The sequence below is a fragment of the Theileria parva genome (genome assembly GCF_000165365.1).
Source record: "Theileria parva strain Muguga chromosome 3 map unlocalized ctg_530, whole genome shotgun sequence".
In the NCBI taxonomy this organism is placed as follows: Eukaryota; Apicomplexa; class Aconoidasida; order Piroplasmida; family Theileriidae; genus Theileria; species Theileria parva.
This window is the reverse complement of record NW_876245.1, coordinates 1,263,255-1,279,696: the sequence shown is the minus strand read 5'-3', so window position 1 is coordinate 1,279,696 and position 16,442 is coordinate 1,263,255. Positions and strand designations below refer to the sequence as shown.

The following is a 16,442-nucleotide window of genomic DNA, read 5'->3' as shown; positions in this document are numbered from 1 at the left end:
TAGATTAATGGTACAGTTTATACTTTTTATAATGAATGATTCAGCTGAAAATGAAGTCGTTCTTCCGGAGTCTGAAGTTAAAAATAAATCGGATTCTAAGAAGAAAAAGAAATCAAAAACGATTATTGACGAACTCGATGATGCCATACTAGAACTTGAATCTTTAAATATAACTATTCGAAATCCTTTACTGTTTAATCCTGAAAATGGAGAATCTATTAGAAAAATAGGAGAATGGACTTCTCCTCTTGTTACCGATAAAACGGTAGTTCAACAATTCAAAAATGGAATATATCCTGAAGGTTTATATTAATTATTATCTCTCATTTGGCTAACTTTGTTATCATATTAAATGTTGTCCTATATATATAACAATGTGTAAACTGATTGTAGGAGAGATCTCTGAATATTCGTCTGGTAACAAAAAGCGAACTACTGATGAGGAAAAACGCCATCTTGAAAATCTTTCCTTTGAAAGGTATAATGATATGAGAAAGGCGGCTGAGGTTCACAGACAGGCTAGAAGGTATATTCAATCTGTAATAAAGCCAGGTACGATTTATTCTATACATTTGTACCGACCAACGTATATTTTACAAATTGCTTTAGGACTATCTTGCTTGGATATTGTGCAAGCTCTTGAATTCAAGACCAAGTATCTCATTGAATCTCAGGGACTTAAGTCAGGTTGGGGGTTTCCTACTGGTTGTTCGCTTAACTCCTGCGCAGCTCACTACACCCCAAACCACGGCGATAAAACCATCTTCCATAAAAGTATTTTTTACTAAATTACAATATTTAAACTATTCATACCGTATAATAATGTCTATAAAATGTTTTAGACGATGTTATGAAGTTGGATTTTGGGACACATGTGAACGGTTACATAATCGACAGTGCTTTTACCATAGCTTTCGATGAAAAATATGACCCACTAATTGAGTCCACAAAGGAGGCAACTAACACAGGGGTAAAGTTGGCTGGAATTGATGCAAGAACATCAGAACTGGGAGAAGCGATTCAAGAAGTAATTGAATCTTATGAGATAACTCTGAAGAATAAGACCCACAAAATTAAGCCAATAAGAAACCTAACCGGACATAACATCGGTCAATACGTCATACACGCCGGTAATTTTTATTTCCAATTACTATGAACTCATAGTTAATATTTATAACCAATAGAGTTACAAAATGAAATTTTATATTCTGATATAGGAAAAGCAGTTCCAATAGTCGGGAACACTAACAACAGAGATATAATGGAAGAAGGCGAAGTGTTTGCGATTGAGACATTTGCAACAACCGGAAGTGGAATGGTAGTTGAAAAAATGGAGTGCTCACACTATATGAAAAATCCAAACTCCATTTACGCCCCTATCAGACTCAAATCAGCTCGTGAGGCCCTTAATGTAATCAACAGGGTAAGAAACATAAAACGGATACTTCAGTTATTTAATAAACAACTACATATGTTGTTGTAGGAGTTTTCTACACTCCCCTTTTGTAAAAGGTGGCTGGATGATTTAACAAACAGGAGAGGATCGATGGTACTTAGGAGTCTTGTTGATGCCGGCATAGTTGTCCCATACCCTCCTCTGTCCGATAACAATCACAGTTTTACTTCTCAGATGGAACACACCATACTCCTCAGGCCAACTTGCAAGGAAGTCCTATCCAGGGGTGATGATTATTAAACATCGTAAAATCACATAACACTGTTTCATTAACAATATACTATAATATACTATGGTATTCAATATATGATATTATCAGTATATATGTACGTATATCAGTGTGAATAGAGTATTAAAATGTATTACGAATGTAATGTTTATAAACCTAATATTAAGATGTGTTAATCGCACGGATGCCCGAGTGGTTAAGGGGGGAGACTTAAGATCTTCTGGTTTGATGACCGCGTGGGTTCGAACCCCACTCCGTGCAGAATCTTTTCGCAAGTTTTAAATTAACTTGATTTCATTTTAAACTAGGATATGAAGAGAAATAATATTTTAAAATTAACAAAATTTTTTGAAAATGGGAAACTAAAAATTTGTTGAACTTCCATATGTGTACAGTTCTCACACATCAACAAATTATAAAAAATTGAGTACAATTATTTAAAGGACTAATTATGAATATTCCAAAATTTTTTCCATTAAATCTTAAATAATTGATGTTCACATACACTTTTATGTGTAATAAATAAATTTAAATAGTTAATTTCTACTCCATTTTAAAATTGTATTACATTAATGTTAGAATATCAGTTTGAAAAGGACGTTATAAAATTAATATTTCCAAAAATTAATAGTGATTTATTTTCAAACCTTTACACCCCCATTACGTATTAAATTAATTCAATATAGTTTAACTTTAAAAGTTATAAATTCCTTGTTTAATGTAGTTTCCCGAAAAGATAATTGTTCATACTTATCCTTTGAAATGTTAGTCAGATCAGTCTTTAGAAACCTTTCCAAGACATTGCCAACCTTGAGAACTAATTCAAGAGGATTCTTCACCGTTAAGGCGCCCCTGAGCAAGTCCATTAAATCAATAGCTATGTCTTCCAGGAATTTAACTACAGAATCAGGAAAGCTCCTGCAAGTTGTTCAAGGAGAAATCCACCACGAAACGTCAAATTATGAAGCTCCAAATCTAGTCAAAGATTACCTATCTAAATCAGGTTAGACAAATTTTATAAATAAGTTTGGATTCATATCATTTTAGGTTGGAAATTTGTAGAGAAGGATGGTGATGTTAATATGACTCTTGAAAAGAAAGTAGGAGGTATTTTTTACTAACTACCAATAAAATCATATATTAGTAAATATTTACAAATTTAAAATGTCTAATAATGTCTTAGATTTGTCTGTGGTTGTTGATTTCCAACTCGTATCACCATTTGAGGCCGAAGGAGACGGAGAAACTCAAGCAGAAATGACCGATTTCTCAGTAACAGTTGAGAACCCAGTAGGACAAGGTGTTACTTTCTTTTGTAGTACTCTACAAAACGACGAAAAGTACAGATACATTATCTGCAATGTCAGAATGTATGCCGATCAGGAGGCCAAGAACTCAGTCTCAAGCTACAACGGACCCGAGTTTGAAGATCTTGATGATACCCTACAAAGCAGTTTCGATGAATGGCTTGCAAGTCTAGGAGTGGATTCTGAACTTTGCGACTTTATTGACGCTTGTAGCATCGATAAGGAACAAAGGGAGTATATGGTCTGGCTTAAAGGCTTGGAAAAATTCTTATCTTCCAAATAATCTTCTCTTTATAAACAACTACAAATTATTAATGACAATTGTATGCTATATTTACCCACATATATGGTATGTGTATGGTGATAATAAGGGAATATAAAGATAACGATTGCCCCAGTGATGGAGTGATAATTATTTATGTTTTTCATTTGTAGGCTAGTTTGCGCCATTTCGATATTCTAAAATGTTAGTTTTATTAAAAAATTGTAAAACATTCACCCAAAATGGATCATTCCGTCATTTTGTCATATTACTGTAAAATAATCTCAAATTCATTAATTAAATACCTTCCAAATGATAGATTTAATCTTAAAGATATTGATTTCTCATATTACAAGGAAATCTTTCTTGAAAGATCGCAAAAAAGAACAACCAGGATAGAATCTCGCACGATTTCAACTCTTTTTTCTCATAATTTTTATGACCGAAATGAGTTTGCGAGTATTTTTGTAAAACTCTCCTTTTTTTTATCGAGAAATGATATACCGACTAGTTGTAAAATAGATATATATCTCTCTCTCATAACCTCTTGTATATTAAACTATAAAACATCGCAAATCGCATTTGCCACTTGCCCAGATATCTCATTATCTATAACACTGGAGTTGATCGATTCCATATGTGAAGACGAATTTATATTGGAAAAGTTGTTACTTGCCCACAGACTGAGAAATGATTCTATAATTGGAAGAAAATGCTCAAGGATACTTTCAGAATGCAGAAATAACTTAAGATTGCACTCTCTTGTGAATGATTTAATTCGAATCAGACTAAATAATGTCACCATTCGTAGAATCCGTATACTTTCCCGACTTTCAAATTGGTAACTAGTCATTTACTTTATCCTATAAGTAGTTATTTCCTGAATTGACATATATATTATAGGCTGAATTTGAATGAATTGAGCAATTTGATATTGTACTCTAAGCTGAGTACTCCTGAAGGATGGGACGAGGTTAGACGAATGTTGGATCCCGGGCAGTTAGTTGAGATTGAAAAGTTAAATGATCTCGAATTCCAGGAAATATTTAATCTTTCTGAAAGTGTGTTGAACTCAAACCCTAAAAAAACCTATCCTATCACATATTCATTCAATGTTGTTAAAATTGATAATACTTTAGTACCAAACTTGATACAAACATCAAATCATATTTCATTTTTACGAAAAAATAGTAAAGTGGAAGATGCTAAGGTGTTTGAACATGGCAATAAGGAAAGCCATTCATTGGTTCCAATTGACATGGAAGACTATGAAATATTATCCAATTTGTTGTTTGGAATTGATTGTAGCATAGGTGTAGTATTGTCTGGTTCCTGTAAGAATTACTACATACGATTATTGTCAAAAGGACTTGGAATGGCAGATAATGAAGTGATAAATGTATATACAGATGAATCCACTGAGATTAAGGCCCTGATTGGTAGTTGGATCACGGGTGAAAATATAGGAGAGTTTGTATACTCATACGGAATTGTGGCAAGAGCAGTAAAAGAGGGTAAATGGCTTATTTTCGACTCCTATCTGTCAGATTCAGTACTATCTTTCCTTGTTAACCTATGTAGTTCTAAATCACTGTATATAAACGAACTCAATGAAACTATTGTTATGGACGAAAATTTTCAAATCTTCTTTTTAAATACTCCGGTGCTGAATAGTGGATTAAAGCTGTCCAACATTCCAACAATATATACTAAAAAGTTGGATAAATATGGCATGATTGGGATATGTTCCAGAGTGTACCCTAATCACTACACACCCTTGATACTCAACTTAATATTTGATATTGGTGAAATATATGAAATACTGATTAACTTAAGTAAACTCTTAAAGTTTTCGAAAAGAATTTATCCGTATCTCAAATACTTTACTACCCAGTTTGATACTTCTACGAATACATGTGTGGATATATCGAGTGATAATGTGAAGAAATTGATTTTGTTTGATTTTTTCAACGTATTTGTTTCTGATGTTGGTTGCACCAAGCTCAGATTTGAAATCACGTCAACCTTCTCAAAACTTTTAAACCTCCAAATTGATAGCTTAAATGATGTTTTTCACTCATTTAAATTATTAAAAAGATTCGTTTCAGAGGATAAAATATCTATTGAAAAGGATAATCAACCGAATGAGAGAATATATGATAAGATCCTGAAAAATGAAGAATATAACAATGAAATATTGAAGATGATATATAGCTCATACATAAGAAATGAACCTGTACTGCTGGTGGGTGAGACCGGAACGGGCAAGACTGCATTGATACAAAAGTTTGCACAAATAACCGGAAACGTGTTAAAGGTGTTTGTGTTCTCAGAAAATTCAGATTCTAGTGATCTTTTGGGCAATTTTATGCCTAAGAATATTACTACTGAAGAAGCTGGTTTAGAGAAGGTAAAATACATTTTCAATGATGGGATTTTACTGGAATGTATAAAAAACGGTTATTGGCTGCTGTTGGATGAGATTAATTTATCACAGTACGATTTATTGTACAAGTTATACTCTCTACTATCAAGTATATATTCTAATTCTAATATGGATGTTGAAAATAATGAAAATAAAATATATCTAGAGTTGTACGAGTATATAAACCAAAGAGTTGAGGTTAATAGAAACTTTCGTTTGTTCGCATGTATGAATCCACCAATGATTAAAAAAAACAATATTATCAGGGTGAACACCGGTAAGAAGGACCTTCCACCAAACATATTGAAGTTATTCACCACAATATATGTTGATCCGATAAGGAGTTATGACGACCTACTTAGGGTGGCAAACTGCTACACAGGACACCTGAACATTAATTTGGGAGAGTTGTGCAGGTTTTACATTCGGGTCACTGAGATGGTAGAACAATGCGAGATAGAGGATGGAGCACACAATTTACCAAATTTTACACTGAGGAACTTTGTGAGAAGTGTTTTATACATTGTAAACAAGTTAACAAGAGAGTTTAAACCAGTGAATAACTTGAGTAAATTAATATTCGATAGCATCTATTCAAACTTCCTGTCAACTCTGGAACAAAACTCCATCAGTAAATTAATTGATTTGTTACCAAATGAACTGTCCAAATATTACGAAACTCAGCCTGATAACAGTTTTAATAACTTATATGCCACTGAAGTCAATAATACTGTCATGCCTACTGAAAAGGGATACATAAATATATGTAACTATTGGATTAAATTAGGAAATTCCCAAGAACCAAATTCGCCTAACTATAATTCATTGCAAGATCAAAAAAATACTGAAGAAAAATTTATAATATGCAGTAATAATGTAAATTACCTGGTCAAACTTGTTAGAATAATCAGCGGATTGAAGGTGCCGATCCTGTTGGAAGGCCCTACAGCAGCTGGAAAGACGTCGATTGTTACTTACCTGTGTAAGTTAACCGGAAACAAATGTGTGAGAATTAACAATTATGATAACATTGACATAACCGAGTACATTGGACAATACCACTTCATAAGTAAGATCTATTGGTTAACAATTCATTTTAGATGGAAAGTTGGTCTTTCAGTACGGTCTATTGGTGATAGCAATGAAGTACGGATACTGGGTTATACTAGATGAGCTTAATTTGGCATCATCAAACGTCTTGGAATGTATGATAATAATATTTTATTTATAATTAACACTGATTGTTTTTTTAGGTTTAAACCGTATATTGGACGACAACAAGGAGATATATATCAGCGAAACCAATGAAGTTATCAAGTGCCATGAAAATTTTATGTTGTTCGCAACACAGAACCCATGTGATTCGATATATGGAGGAAGAAAACAGTTATCTACCTCATTTAAGAATCGTTTTATACAAATTTATTTTGATGAGATCACAAACGAGGACCTGAAACTAATACTTTACAAGAGGTGTAATTTGCCAGTAACAAAGTCAGATTTGATGGTAAGAATATATAATAACATAAAATCCACTACCTTAAACTCAATACTCTTCAACAAGAACAAAATCCTGATCACGATAAGAGATTTAATAAAGTTGGCAAATAGGCTAAACAATTACACAAGCACTGAAGTATCTGGGAGCTTGCTGTATAAAGAGGCCTTGATTATTTTTTACTACGCATTGATATGTGAAAAGTTACATAACCAGAATGAAAAATCACTACTGTTTAATACGATAATAGGTTCCTTTATCAGCCAGAATTTGAACAACGGAATTGATAAAAGTGATTTGGACCAAACTAATAACAACATAGTTAATGATAAAAGGAAAAGATTATATGATATTGAGGATGTTGAAAAGAGTTATGTGGAGTTGTTAAGGAAAAGTAAATACTTTGAAGTAGAATATCTGAAGGAGTTTTTTTTTAATAATAACTATTATTGGATTGAAGGGTATACAGACCGAATAGTGTATTTGGTGACTGAGGCTCTGATCAACGGAGAACATGTTCTTTTAGTAGGTGAAACCGGTATAGGGAAAACAACAATAGTACAGTTATTGTCCAAATTCTTTAAAACGAAATTGAACATTTTTAACTGTAACTACAATACTGATACGATAGACTTTATTGGATCATTCGTTCCAACAAATAAAGGTGACAGTTTCCCAAATTTTATTTGGAAAAATGGCAAATTAATAGAAAGCATGATAAAAGGAAACTGGTTTCTGTTTGATGAAATTAATCTTGTACAAGATTCTATATTAGAGAAAATCAACTCAATCCTGGAGTTTAATTCCTATATAATATTGAATTCTGGCTCACGCCCGTGTAACAATGCAGTATCAGGTCCACAGCCTAATCGTGTAAACGACATGGAATATGTATATAGTAATAAGAATTTCCGTGTAATAGGGACAATGAACCCAGGAAATGATTTTGGAAAGAAGGAACTCTCACCATCAATATCTAATAGATTCACATTAATATATGTTCCTGCCATAGATATCACAGATTTTAGTGTTCTTTACAATATTATCCTACAACATAATAGAAATTCAACTCAAGTGGTTGAACATTGGATAATAAACTCAATTATTCAAATTCTCAACTTAGTCTCAAATTGTACTCCACAGATTATAGGTGATGTTACTTCAGCTAGGTTCACAGTAAGAAATATAATAATATGGACAAAGTATTATTATAACACTTTGTCTAGACAAACAGATGTTAGTTTAAATGACAAGATTTCAATATTCATTGATGGATTGCACATTTCAATACTAAACTCAGTTCAGACGAATTTGAATTCCAGTGAAGTCCAAAAGATTATATTAAACTCCATGAATGTGACAGTTAATGTTGTTAACTTCAATTACGTTGCTGTTGTTGATGTTTTGAAAAACGTTAATAAAGATCTGGTATATTATATGCAAAAGTGTATAGAGAATATACCAGATATAAATATACTGTTGGAAGGGAATCCAGGTATAGGAAAAACATATAATGTTTGCAAAATAGCCAAAAAATATAAAAAAAAACTTATCAGAGTTAATTTAAATGAGTTCACCGATATAAGTGATCTGTTAGGCTCATTTGTACCCAGTGATAAAAACGATAGTGGTGAGATAAGTTTTGTATGGAAAAATGGTCCATTGTTGGAGTGTGTGGTAAATGGTTCTTGGGTGTTGTTGGATGAATTGAATCTAGCATCTTCAGAAATTTTGGAAGGTAACAGATAACTTACATGATTATATATCTAATACATAGTATTATTTAGTTAAAATGGAAGTATCAGTTGTATAAATTGATCTAGGAATAAACTCGATATTGGACCACAGAAGAAATATTTACATACCTGAGATTAATAAAACGTTTTCATGTCACAAGGATTTCCGCTTATTTGCAACACAAAATTCAATCACAACAAATTATAGAAAGCAGCTCCCAAAATCACTCCTTAACCGCTTCATTATATTCAAAGTCCAAGACCTGACACATGACGATTATCGGTCAATTTTATTGGAAAAATATCCAACAATGAAACATTTAATCCCAAAGTATATAGAACTCATTGATACAATTAATCATGAACTGACAAACTCCAGTGCAGAAGATTATTCTGACAAATTTGGTTCACATCATAACTTGTTACTATATAATATAAGAGACTTGATGAACATATTTAAACTAATTCAACACTACAACCAACATGTTTCGATTGATATTAACATTAATTACAAGCTGAACACAAGTATATTGAGAAGATTAAGTAACAAACTAGAACCAGGTTATGCTCTTCCAAAGAGATTTGTATTGAAAGGGGTTTCACCAATTGAGATAATAGATTATATAGATGTGTATAATAATTTGATGTTGCTCTACAAGTTTAAAACACCGATTCTCTTTCTGTACAAAGGCACAAATAACATAATTGAAATCATAAAAAATTATCACAAGTTGATTGATTTTCAATTGGAACACGGAAATGAAGAGTTTGTAGAAAAAATCCATTTACTAAATTTGTATGAAAACAACGATGTTAATGACATAATTGGGACATATGAGCAGATAAACAGTGTTTACGCCTACAACAAAATTGTTCAACTGTATACGAGTTTATTGAGTAAAATTAAAAATACCGATGTTTACCTACAGTTTATGCTTAAACCCCCTTATAGAGATTGTCTATGTGGTAGTGATCATTTTATAGCATATATTTCAAAGTTATGTAATCATATAAGAGAACGAGACCTAGGAGAAGAGGTAATTTCAATACTAAAGCAGATGGATGAAAATATGAAGTTGTATAATAGGAAAACAGTCAACTATAAGTGGATAGATAGTGACCTAATCAAGTGTATAGAAAAGGGACATTGGTTAATCATTAATAACATACACCTGATTAACAGTTCATTGTTGGATCGTCTTAATTCATTGTTGGATAATTATTACTCTCAAACAGATAATTCAGAATTTTCCAACTGTGAAACCTTTAATATAAATGAGTGCGGTTATAATAGGCAAGTAAAGGTTAATGATAACTTTAGGATATATTTTACTATTGATAGCGATTATTTGTACAAAATTTCAAATTCATTTCTTAACCGATGTATACACCTGAATATTAAAAACTATGAATTTTTGCACAACGAAAATCCAATATTGATAGAAAACATATTAAAAGGAATTGAGAGCACAGTGGATGTGGAAGTATATGTTTATGAAATATATTCAATAGTAAATAGAATAAAGGAAATTGGAGATGTAGATGCAATGATAATAATATCAATGCTGTATTTAATTTTGAGTAAGATGTATGACCTCAATGACCAGTTTCTGTTGTATTTTGTTCGTTTTTACATAAATAATGATGATTTTGTACAAATATTTCATAAAATAATTGAAAAATATTATCCGAGTTTGGCTGAAGATACCTTGTTCTCAGTTGGTGATTGTATACTAAATTATCTATTGAGTGTAGATAACAAGTATTATAATCTTCTAAGAAAATATATCATGATAATGTTAGATAGCAGTCACACTTTTTATTCACTTGACATTCACCTAGTTCGTTTGTACAACTCCATTGTTTGTTCCCGCATGCAAGTTGAAGGAATTATCCCTAAATTTTATCAAATTGATGAAATTGAAATGGATGCTAGTCAAAATATGAAAACTTATATCAGTGTAATGGGTAATGGTGAAATTTCAACGATGATTAATAACGGAATTGATACTTACTCAATTATATGGTATATTAACAAATACTATGACTGTGACAATATAACTCTATTGTTACTGACTCTACGCGATAACCATATTTTAAAGAGTAATCTATACCTTATAGATAACAATGATTTCATTGACGCTATTTATTACATTTCATTCTTGAATTCAACACACTTGGACGTTAACCCTAATGGGTTGATTAACAAAACTATGAGTGATGCCTTGGTAGATGTTAAGTACATATCATACAATGAGATGTTAAAATCGAAGATAAAATGTGATAGGAATGAAATGTACAACCTAATAAATGAAAATAAACATTTAGATTTGGATTTGCTGAGTGTATCCTTACGTCCAATAGAATTGGAAACTATGTCATCCAACGTGAACGAAACCAACATTTATTACTACAATTTGTTGTATATAATCTATATCATTTATAGAAATTACTTTCTGGATATTAAAGACTATGATTTTTCTAAAATACTACAATACGCTGAGAAAATTGATTCAGAAAACGATGTGGTTAACAGTATCATAAAGGAGATAAAACATTATGTTCGAGTACCAAAAATTGTCAACTTGTACAACTTATTATTTTATGCATTTCACTTCTCTAATACCATTATTGGTGAAAGAAATCAGGGGATACTTCACTACATCGACCTTTTGTTTAATAACACTGATCATGAGCACCTTGAATCTTTTTCTAATAGTCAGTTGTACCATTATTTTGGATATATAAACGGCGTTGAGGATGCAAAAATAGAAGAAATGACTTATAATGTGGAATACGAGCCTGAAAAGGTGCACAACACTTTGATATTTATGTACATTTTGTTTACTGCAGATTCCTCCAAATTCCACTCGGATTTCAAGTGTCTTTTATCACAAAAATATAAAGTTTTATTCGGGTATTCTCGGATTGAAGATGAATTCCAAGGTCCAACTCAACTAATGGTTAGAGAAGAACATTCTAAGGAGAATGAAGTGTTGAATTGTTTGGGGAAAATGAATAGAGAAAACGCGAGTGATGTTCTGTATCAGATTTTGAAAATTTTGGTAGAACAGAATTTAAAAATCATACCAAATGTTAGTTTGTATATTCGAGAAATGGAGGATTATTACAGAAAACAATTTGAAAAATATAAGAAACAGGAATTTAAACAAATCTCGAACACATTTAATATTTTAGACTCGTTATCAATGGGATATGTTAGTCAAGTTCCAGAGGTTATCAGAAGTGCTTTTGTTTCTGAGGAGAAAATAGAATATGAGTTAGAATGTAAAACCTATGAAAGTGGTGTTGTAAAATTGATTTATAATTTTATAACTGAATATAACCAGTTTGTCGTCAATTTGAAGTTAGGAACACTTAACGCAAACGGTGGTATAACTGACGGAGCTTCAACCAATGACAAACGTGCCCTAATTGAGAGTATTAATAATTATGTGAATTACGCAATTAACAAGTATAAAATGATTAAAGACGTGATAATTTATCCCATTCTAGTCTTGAATTCAATCAAATTATACTATACAAGCCATAGTAACGCTGTAGTCCAGAATGGAAATACAGGAATGGGAACAATTTACAAGTTTGGTATAAACATAAATATAAATGAACTACTGGGCAGTAACTCAATTCTTACACTTCTTTTGAACAATCGTAGAATGTTACAATATTATCTTTTCATACTTTACTACAACTATAAGTTAAAGTATTGTAGAAACCAAGGTAACAGTGTTCATATTCTCGGTATAATAAAGGCCTCAATTATGACTGAATGTACCGAAGGATACGTATTCAACGAGCAAATGGTTCAACTGATAGTTGGGAATAAGTTAATTGACGAGTACTACGTTATTTCCTGCTTACTCTTCCTACTTAACTTGAATATTAAACACAATAATAAATTCAACGACGTGATAATACATTCTTACAAAAATATCCACACCAGTATTATGAATTCTAAAAAAGTTATTTCTGTTAAGAAAAATGAATTAATGGGCAGAATATGCTTTTCATTTAATCTATTGTTTAAAGACTTAATGAGAATAATATGTTCAGGCAAGAAGATTTGTAGTTCTATTCTTTCACATTTGCTTAATAACAATTGTGTGAATGTGTTCTTAATTGATGGAGTCCTAACTATTTTCAAATCTTTGGATAACAATTTGGTTTATTCTATAGACTTTATAAGTTTGTTTCTTTCCGAAATCAGATCATCAGTTCACCAAAAAGTCATTGAAACCATTCAAAATGGTAATGATTCCGTTATTAAATGTAAGAAAATGGTTAACAATGTTAAAATAGTTGACAAGCCTAACAAATTTAATACTCCAAATGATATTGATAGTAGTAACACAGTTGGTGATAACTTGGGAGATCTTTTTGAAATGTGTGAAAGTCTAATTAACACTGAATTGTCGGAGAAAAATCTATCACACATTTACAAGGCTCAAGTGTTGCCTAATAATAAAAAACAATATATAAGTACGGAGCTGAAGCTTTTAGAAAATTCGGGTTTAAACTTAAATGGCTTTAGAATGTATAAAGAAATAAGTGACGGGATAGAAATTGAGTTAATAATTGGGATGCTAATTGCCAATTATAGTAATGTTTTGGAAAATTACAGTAAGATGAATATCAATGAGCATAAACGGCTCATATCACTAACCGTGGATCCCATTCAAAATTACTATAAGTTTGAAAATACCAATAACCAAATTGATATAAATTATATTATTAATCATATCACCACTAATATGACTACCAGAACTGTCTTTGATTCCTTAGTAATCCTGTATAACATAAGCTATATAACATCACAACCAGAATTGAACTTCAACACTGACCTCTTTTATAATGTTATAGAAACCAATTTTAAACTTCTCAACGTTGTTTTATTGTTGTTTGAATTAATTCGAAGTAATTCAACGGAGGATAACACAGTTGGTGATGAGTCAGATTCTCATTATAATTTGACTTTATGTACTAGACAATATAGTATAATAAATAGAAATCGTAAAAAGAACATGACTAACGGTGTTATTAAGAGCGAAAAGATGGTCGAAGATTTAGGTGATTCGAATGAACTATTAAACAATATATCAAAGTTGGGAAAGTTAACCCTTAATAATGGTGAAGAATCCAAATTAAATGTCTTTACGAATGGAAAAATTAAAAGTAGGTTAGATTTGGATGTAAAAGTACTAAATTACCTGGTAAAATTAATGTACATATACTTAATAATACCAGGTGAGGAAACCGCAAATGAGGACCAAGGAAAAATGAAGGAAGGAGATATAGAGCCGGGTGGTGTTGGATTGGACAATGAAGTTGGAATTAAGAATATATCAAATGAAATAGAAGATGGAGAGTTACAACTTAACCAAGAAGAAAGAACTGAAGATGTGGAGTTGGACGTTGAAGATTTCGAAGACCAAGATAACATTGACATAGACGATGATATAAATAAAGATCTAGAGGATTTAGGTGAGGATGTTGATATGGACGTCGAATATATAGAACAAATGGAGGGAGAACCAAAACTGGAAGATAAGGATATCCAGAATGTAGGTGACTCTGAAGAAGTAAAGGAAGTGGATTTAGATGCTAAGAATAAACTGGAAGATGACTTAGAAGAGACTTCAGATAACGTAGAGAAGGAGATTGAAGAATATTCAAACCCGATAGACCACGAACTAGATGAGTTTGATTCTGATGAAGAAGTTGAAGAAAAGGAGCAACAGCTAGAAGAGGAACAAGAAGTTGAAAACAAAGAAGTCGAGGAATACAAATCCCTTGACGAGAATGAAGAAACTGCTGGAAATGTTACTGGACTAAAAGAAGAAACTTCTGAGGGTAAGTTCTATTACAATTTAATGATGACACAACTAAGAGGCCTCTGAATATCAATGTTGTAATTAACTTAGAGGAGGAATTGTCTGAAATCATTATTATTATACAAAAACTATATAAAAACTAATATTTACCTATAGATTCCAAAGATGAAAGTGTTAATGAAAACAATGTGGGTGAGGGTGCTTGTGGATTGACCAGTCGACTCAATCAATTATCAAATCTTGATGTTGATGTCAACACACTTAAACAAAACAATGATAACACGTCTGAAGATAATGGCGAAATCGATAATGACAAATCACACTTGGAAGAAAAGGAAAGGAATAACTTAGAACCAAGTGAACTTGGGGAATCATTGAATGAATCTGAAGGTAAAACTGCAGAGGATAGAGATGAAAAGGATCCATTAAACTCATTCCAATCATCAGAATTAACTGAAGAAACTGAAAACCAACTGCAAACAAGTGATTGTGAAATGCTTATAAACAATTTATTACACCAGTTAAAGTAAGTTATTGTCACTCTATAGTTACATAATAACATACTACTCTTAAAATAATCTTATTTTAGTATAATATTGGAGTATAACAAGTGCAGTGGCTTCAAGGGTTACTATAAGTATGGTAAAAAAATAAGCATTAAACGGCTGATGGGGTTTATTGCTACAAACTACCAAAATTCTAAAATTTGGCTTAAGAGACTTAAGAAAACCCAGAGGAACTATTACATACAACTAGCTATAGATAACACAAAATCGATGAAGCCAATTTCAAACATAACATTAGAGACGATATATATCATATACCAGGTAATTTAGCATCAATTCAAAATGTATTTTAGGCTTTATACAAGTTAAACATAACAAAGTTAAATATTATCAAATTCGGAGCGTAAGTTTATTAGTATACAACTGTCATAAATAATTATAGTAATACTTGAACACAGTTATGCACTTTAATTATCAGATATATGAGTAAATACAGCTATATGTGATAATCTGTGTTGTAGATTTAGTAGTGAGATAATACTTGGTGGAAATAATTGTAATAACATATCAAGTTCGTTGAGTTTGCTTGATTTTACTGAGGAAAGTAAGTGTTCTTATGAAAAAGGGCTAATAAACTTATTTGAGTTCATACTGACTCAGTATGAGTTTATTTTATCAGAAAACAAGTTGTTGATCATCATAACGGATGGCAAATTCAATAAGAACAAGATTAGAAAATACATAACTCAGCTGACGGAGAATCATATTTTGCCACTCCTCATCATACTCGATCCAAACGATAATATAACCAAGATGAAATCCATCAAAAATGGAAAAGGAGGTGAAATTGTGATAGAAAAGTACCTTGATAACTTCCCGTTTGAATACTATTCGATTATCAACAATATAAATAGTCTACCAAACATCCTAACCGACTTGATCAGGTAAGATTAAGTTAATTTTAATAAAATCATTAGGCAGTGGATTTTAATATGTAACAACGGCAAGTGATAGGGTCTGGGATGGGATTCCACACCCATGATCTGCAATCAGTGCAATTAAATAGTTTAATATACAAGAAAAAATTAATTTCCTAAAATACTTAAATTTACTTGATAAAAATGAATGTAATTTTATTTTTTCTCATCCTATCCGTAAGACTGGCATCGCA

The 16,442-nt window shown here is 31.6% G+C and overlaps 3 protein-coding genes and 1 non-coding gene across 4 annotated transcripts; all 4 read left to right on the top strand.

The window, feature by feature from the left end:
- The first annotated feature begins 23 nt into the window (after positions 1-23).
- On the top strand, positions 24-1,759 carry fma2 (metallopeptidase family protein M24). The gene is made up of 6 exons (XM_061305736.1): positions 24-302; positions 394-552; positions 610-774; positions 843-1,130; positions 1,218-1,423; positions 1,484-1,759. The coding sequence occupies exons 1-6, from the start codon at positions 32-34 to the stop codon at positions 1,694-1,696; spliced, it is 1,302 nt and encodes a 433-aa protein (XP_061161069.1). The 5' UTR covers positions 24-31; the 3' UTR covers positions 1,697-1,759.
- A 104-nt stretch (positions 1,760-1,863) lies between these two features.
- TpMuguga_03g00943 lies at positions 1,864-1,946 on the top strand. Its single transcript has one exon. It is a non-coding gene; the product is annotated as a tRNA-Leu (tRNA).
- Positions 1,947-2,371: 425 nt separating this feature from the next.
- On the top strand, positions 2,372-3,293 carry TpMuguga_03g00592 (Mitochondrial glycofamily protein). The gene is made up of 3 exons (XM_758527.2): positions 2,372-2,688; positions 2,733-2,792; positions 2,869-3,293. Exons 1-3 carry the CDS (start codon positions 2,448-2,450, stop codon positions 3,273-3,275), a joined length of 708 nt encoding a protein of 235 aa, XP_763620.2. The 5' UTR covers positions 2,372-2,447; the 3' UTR covers positions 3,276-3,293.
- Positions 3,294-3,418: 125 nt separating this feature from the next.
- On the top strand, positions 3,419-16,336 carry TpMuguga_03g02510 (AAA domain (dynein-related subfamily) family protein; the record flags this gene model as incomplete). The annotated part of the gene is made up of 10 exons (XM_758525.2): positions 3,497-4,095; positions 4,158-6,748; positions 6,780-6,884; positions 6,933-8,915; positions 9,001-14,784; positions 14,922-15,291; positions 15,355-15,592; positions 15,625-15,674; positions 15,793-16,215; positions 16,249-16,336. The coding sequence occupies 10 exons, from the start codon at positions 3,497-3,499 to the stop codon at positions 16,280-16,282; spliced, it is 12,177 nt and encodes a 4,058-aa protein (XP_763618.2). The 3' UTR covers positions 16,283-16,336.
- Positions 16,337-16,442: the final 106 nt, after the last annotated feature.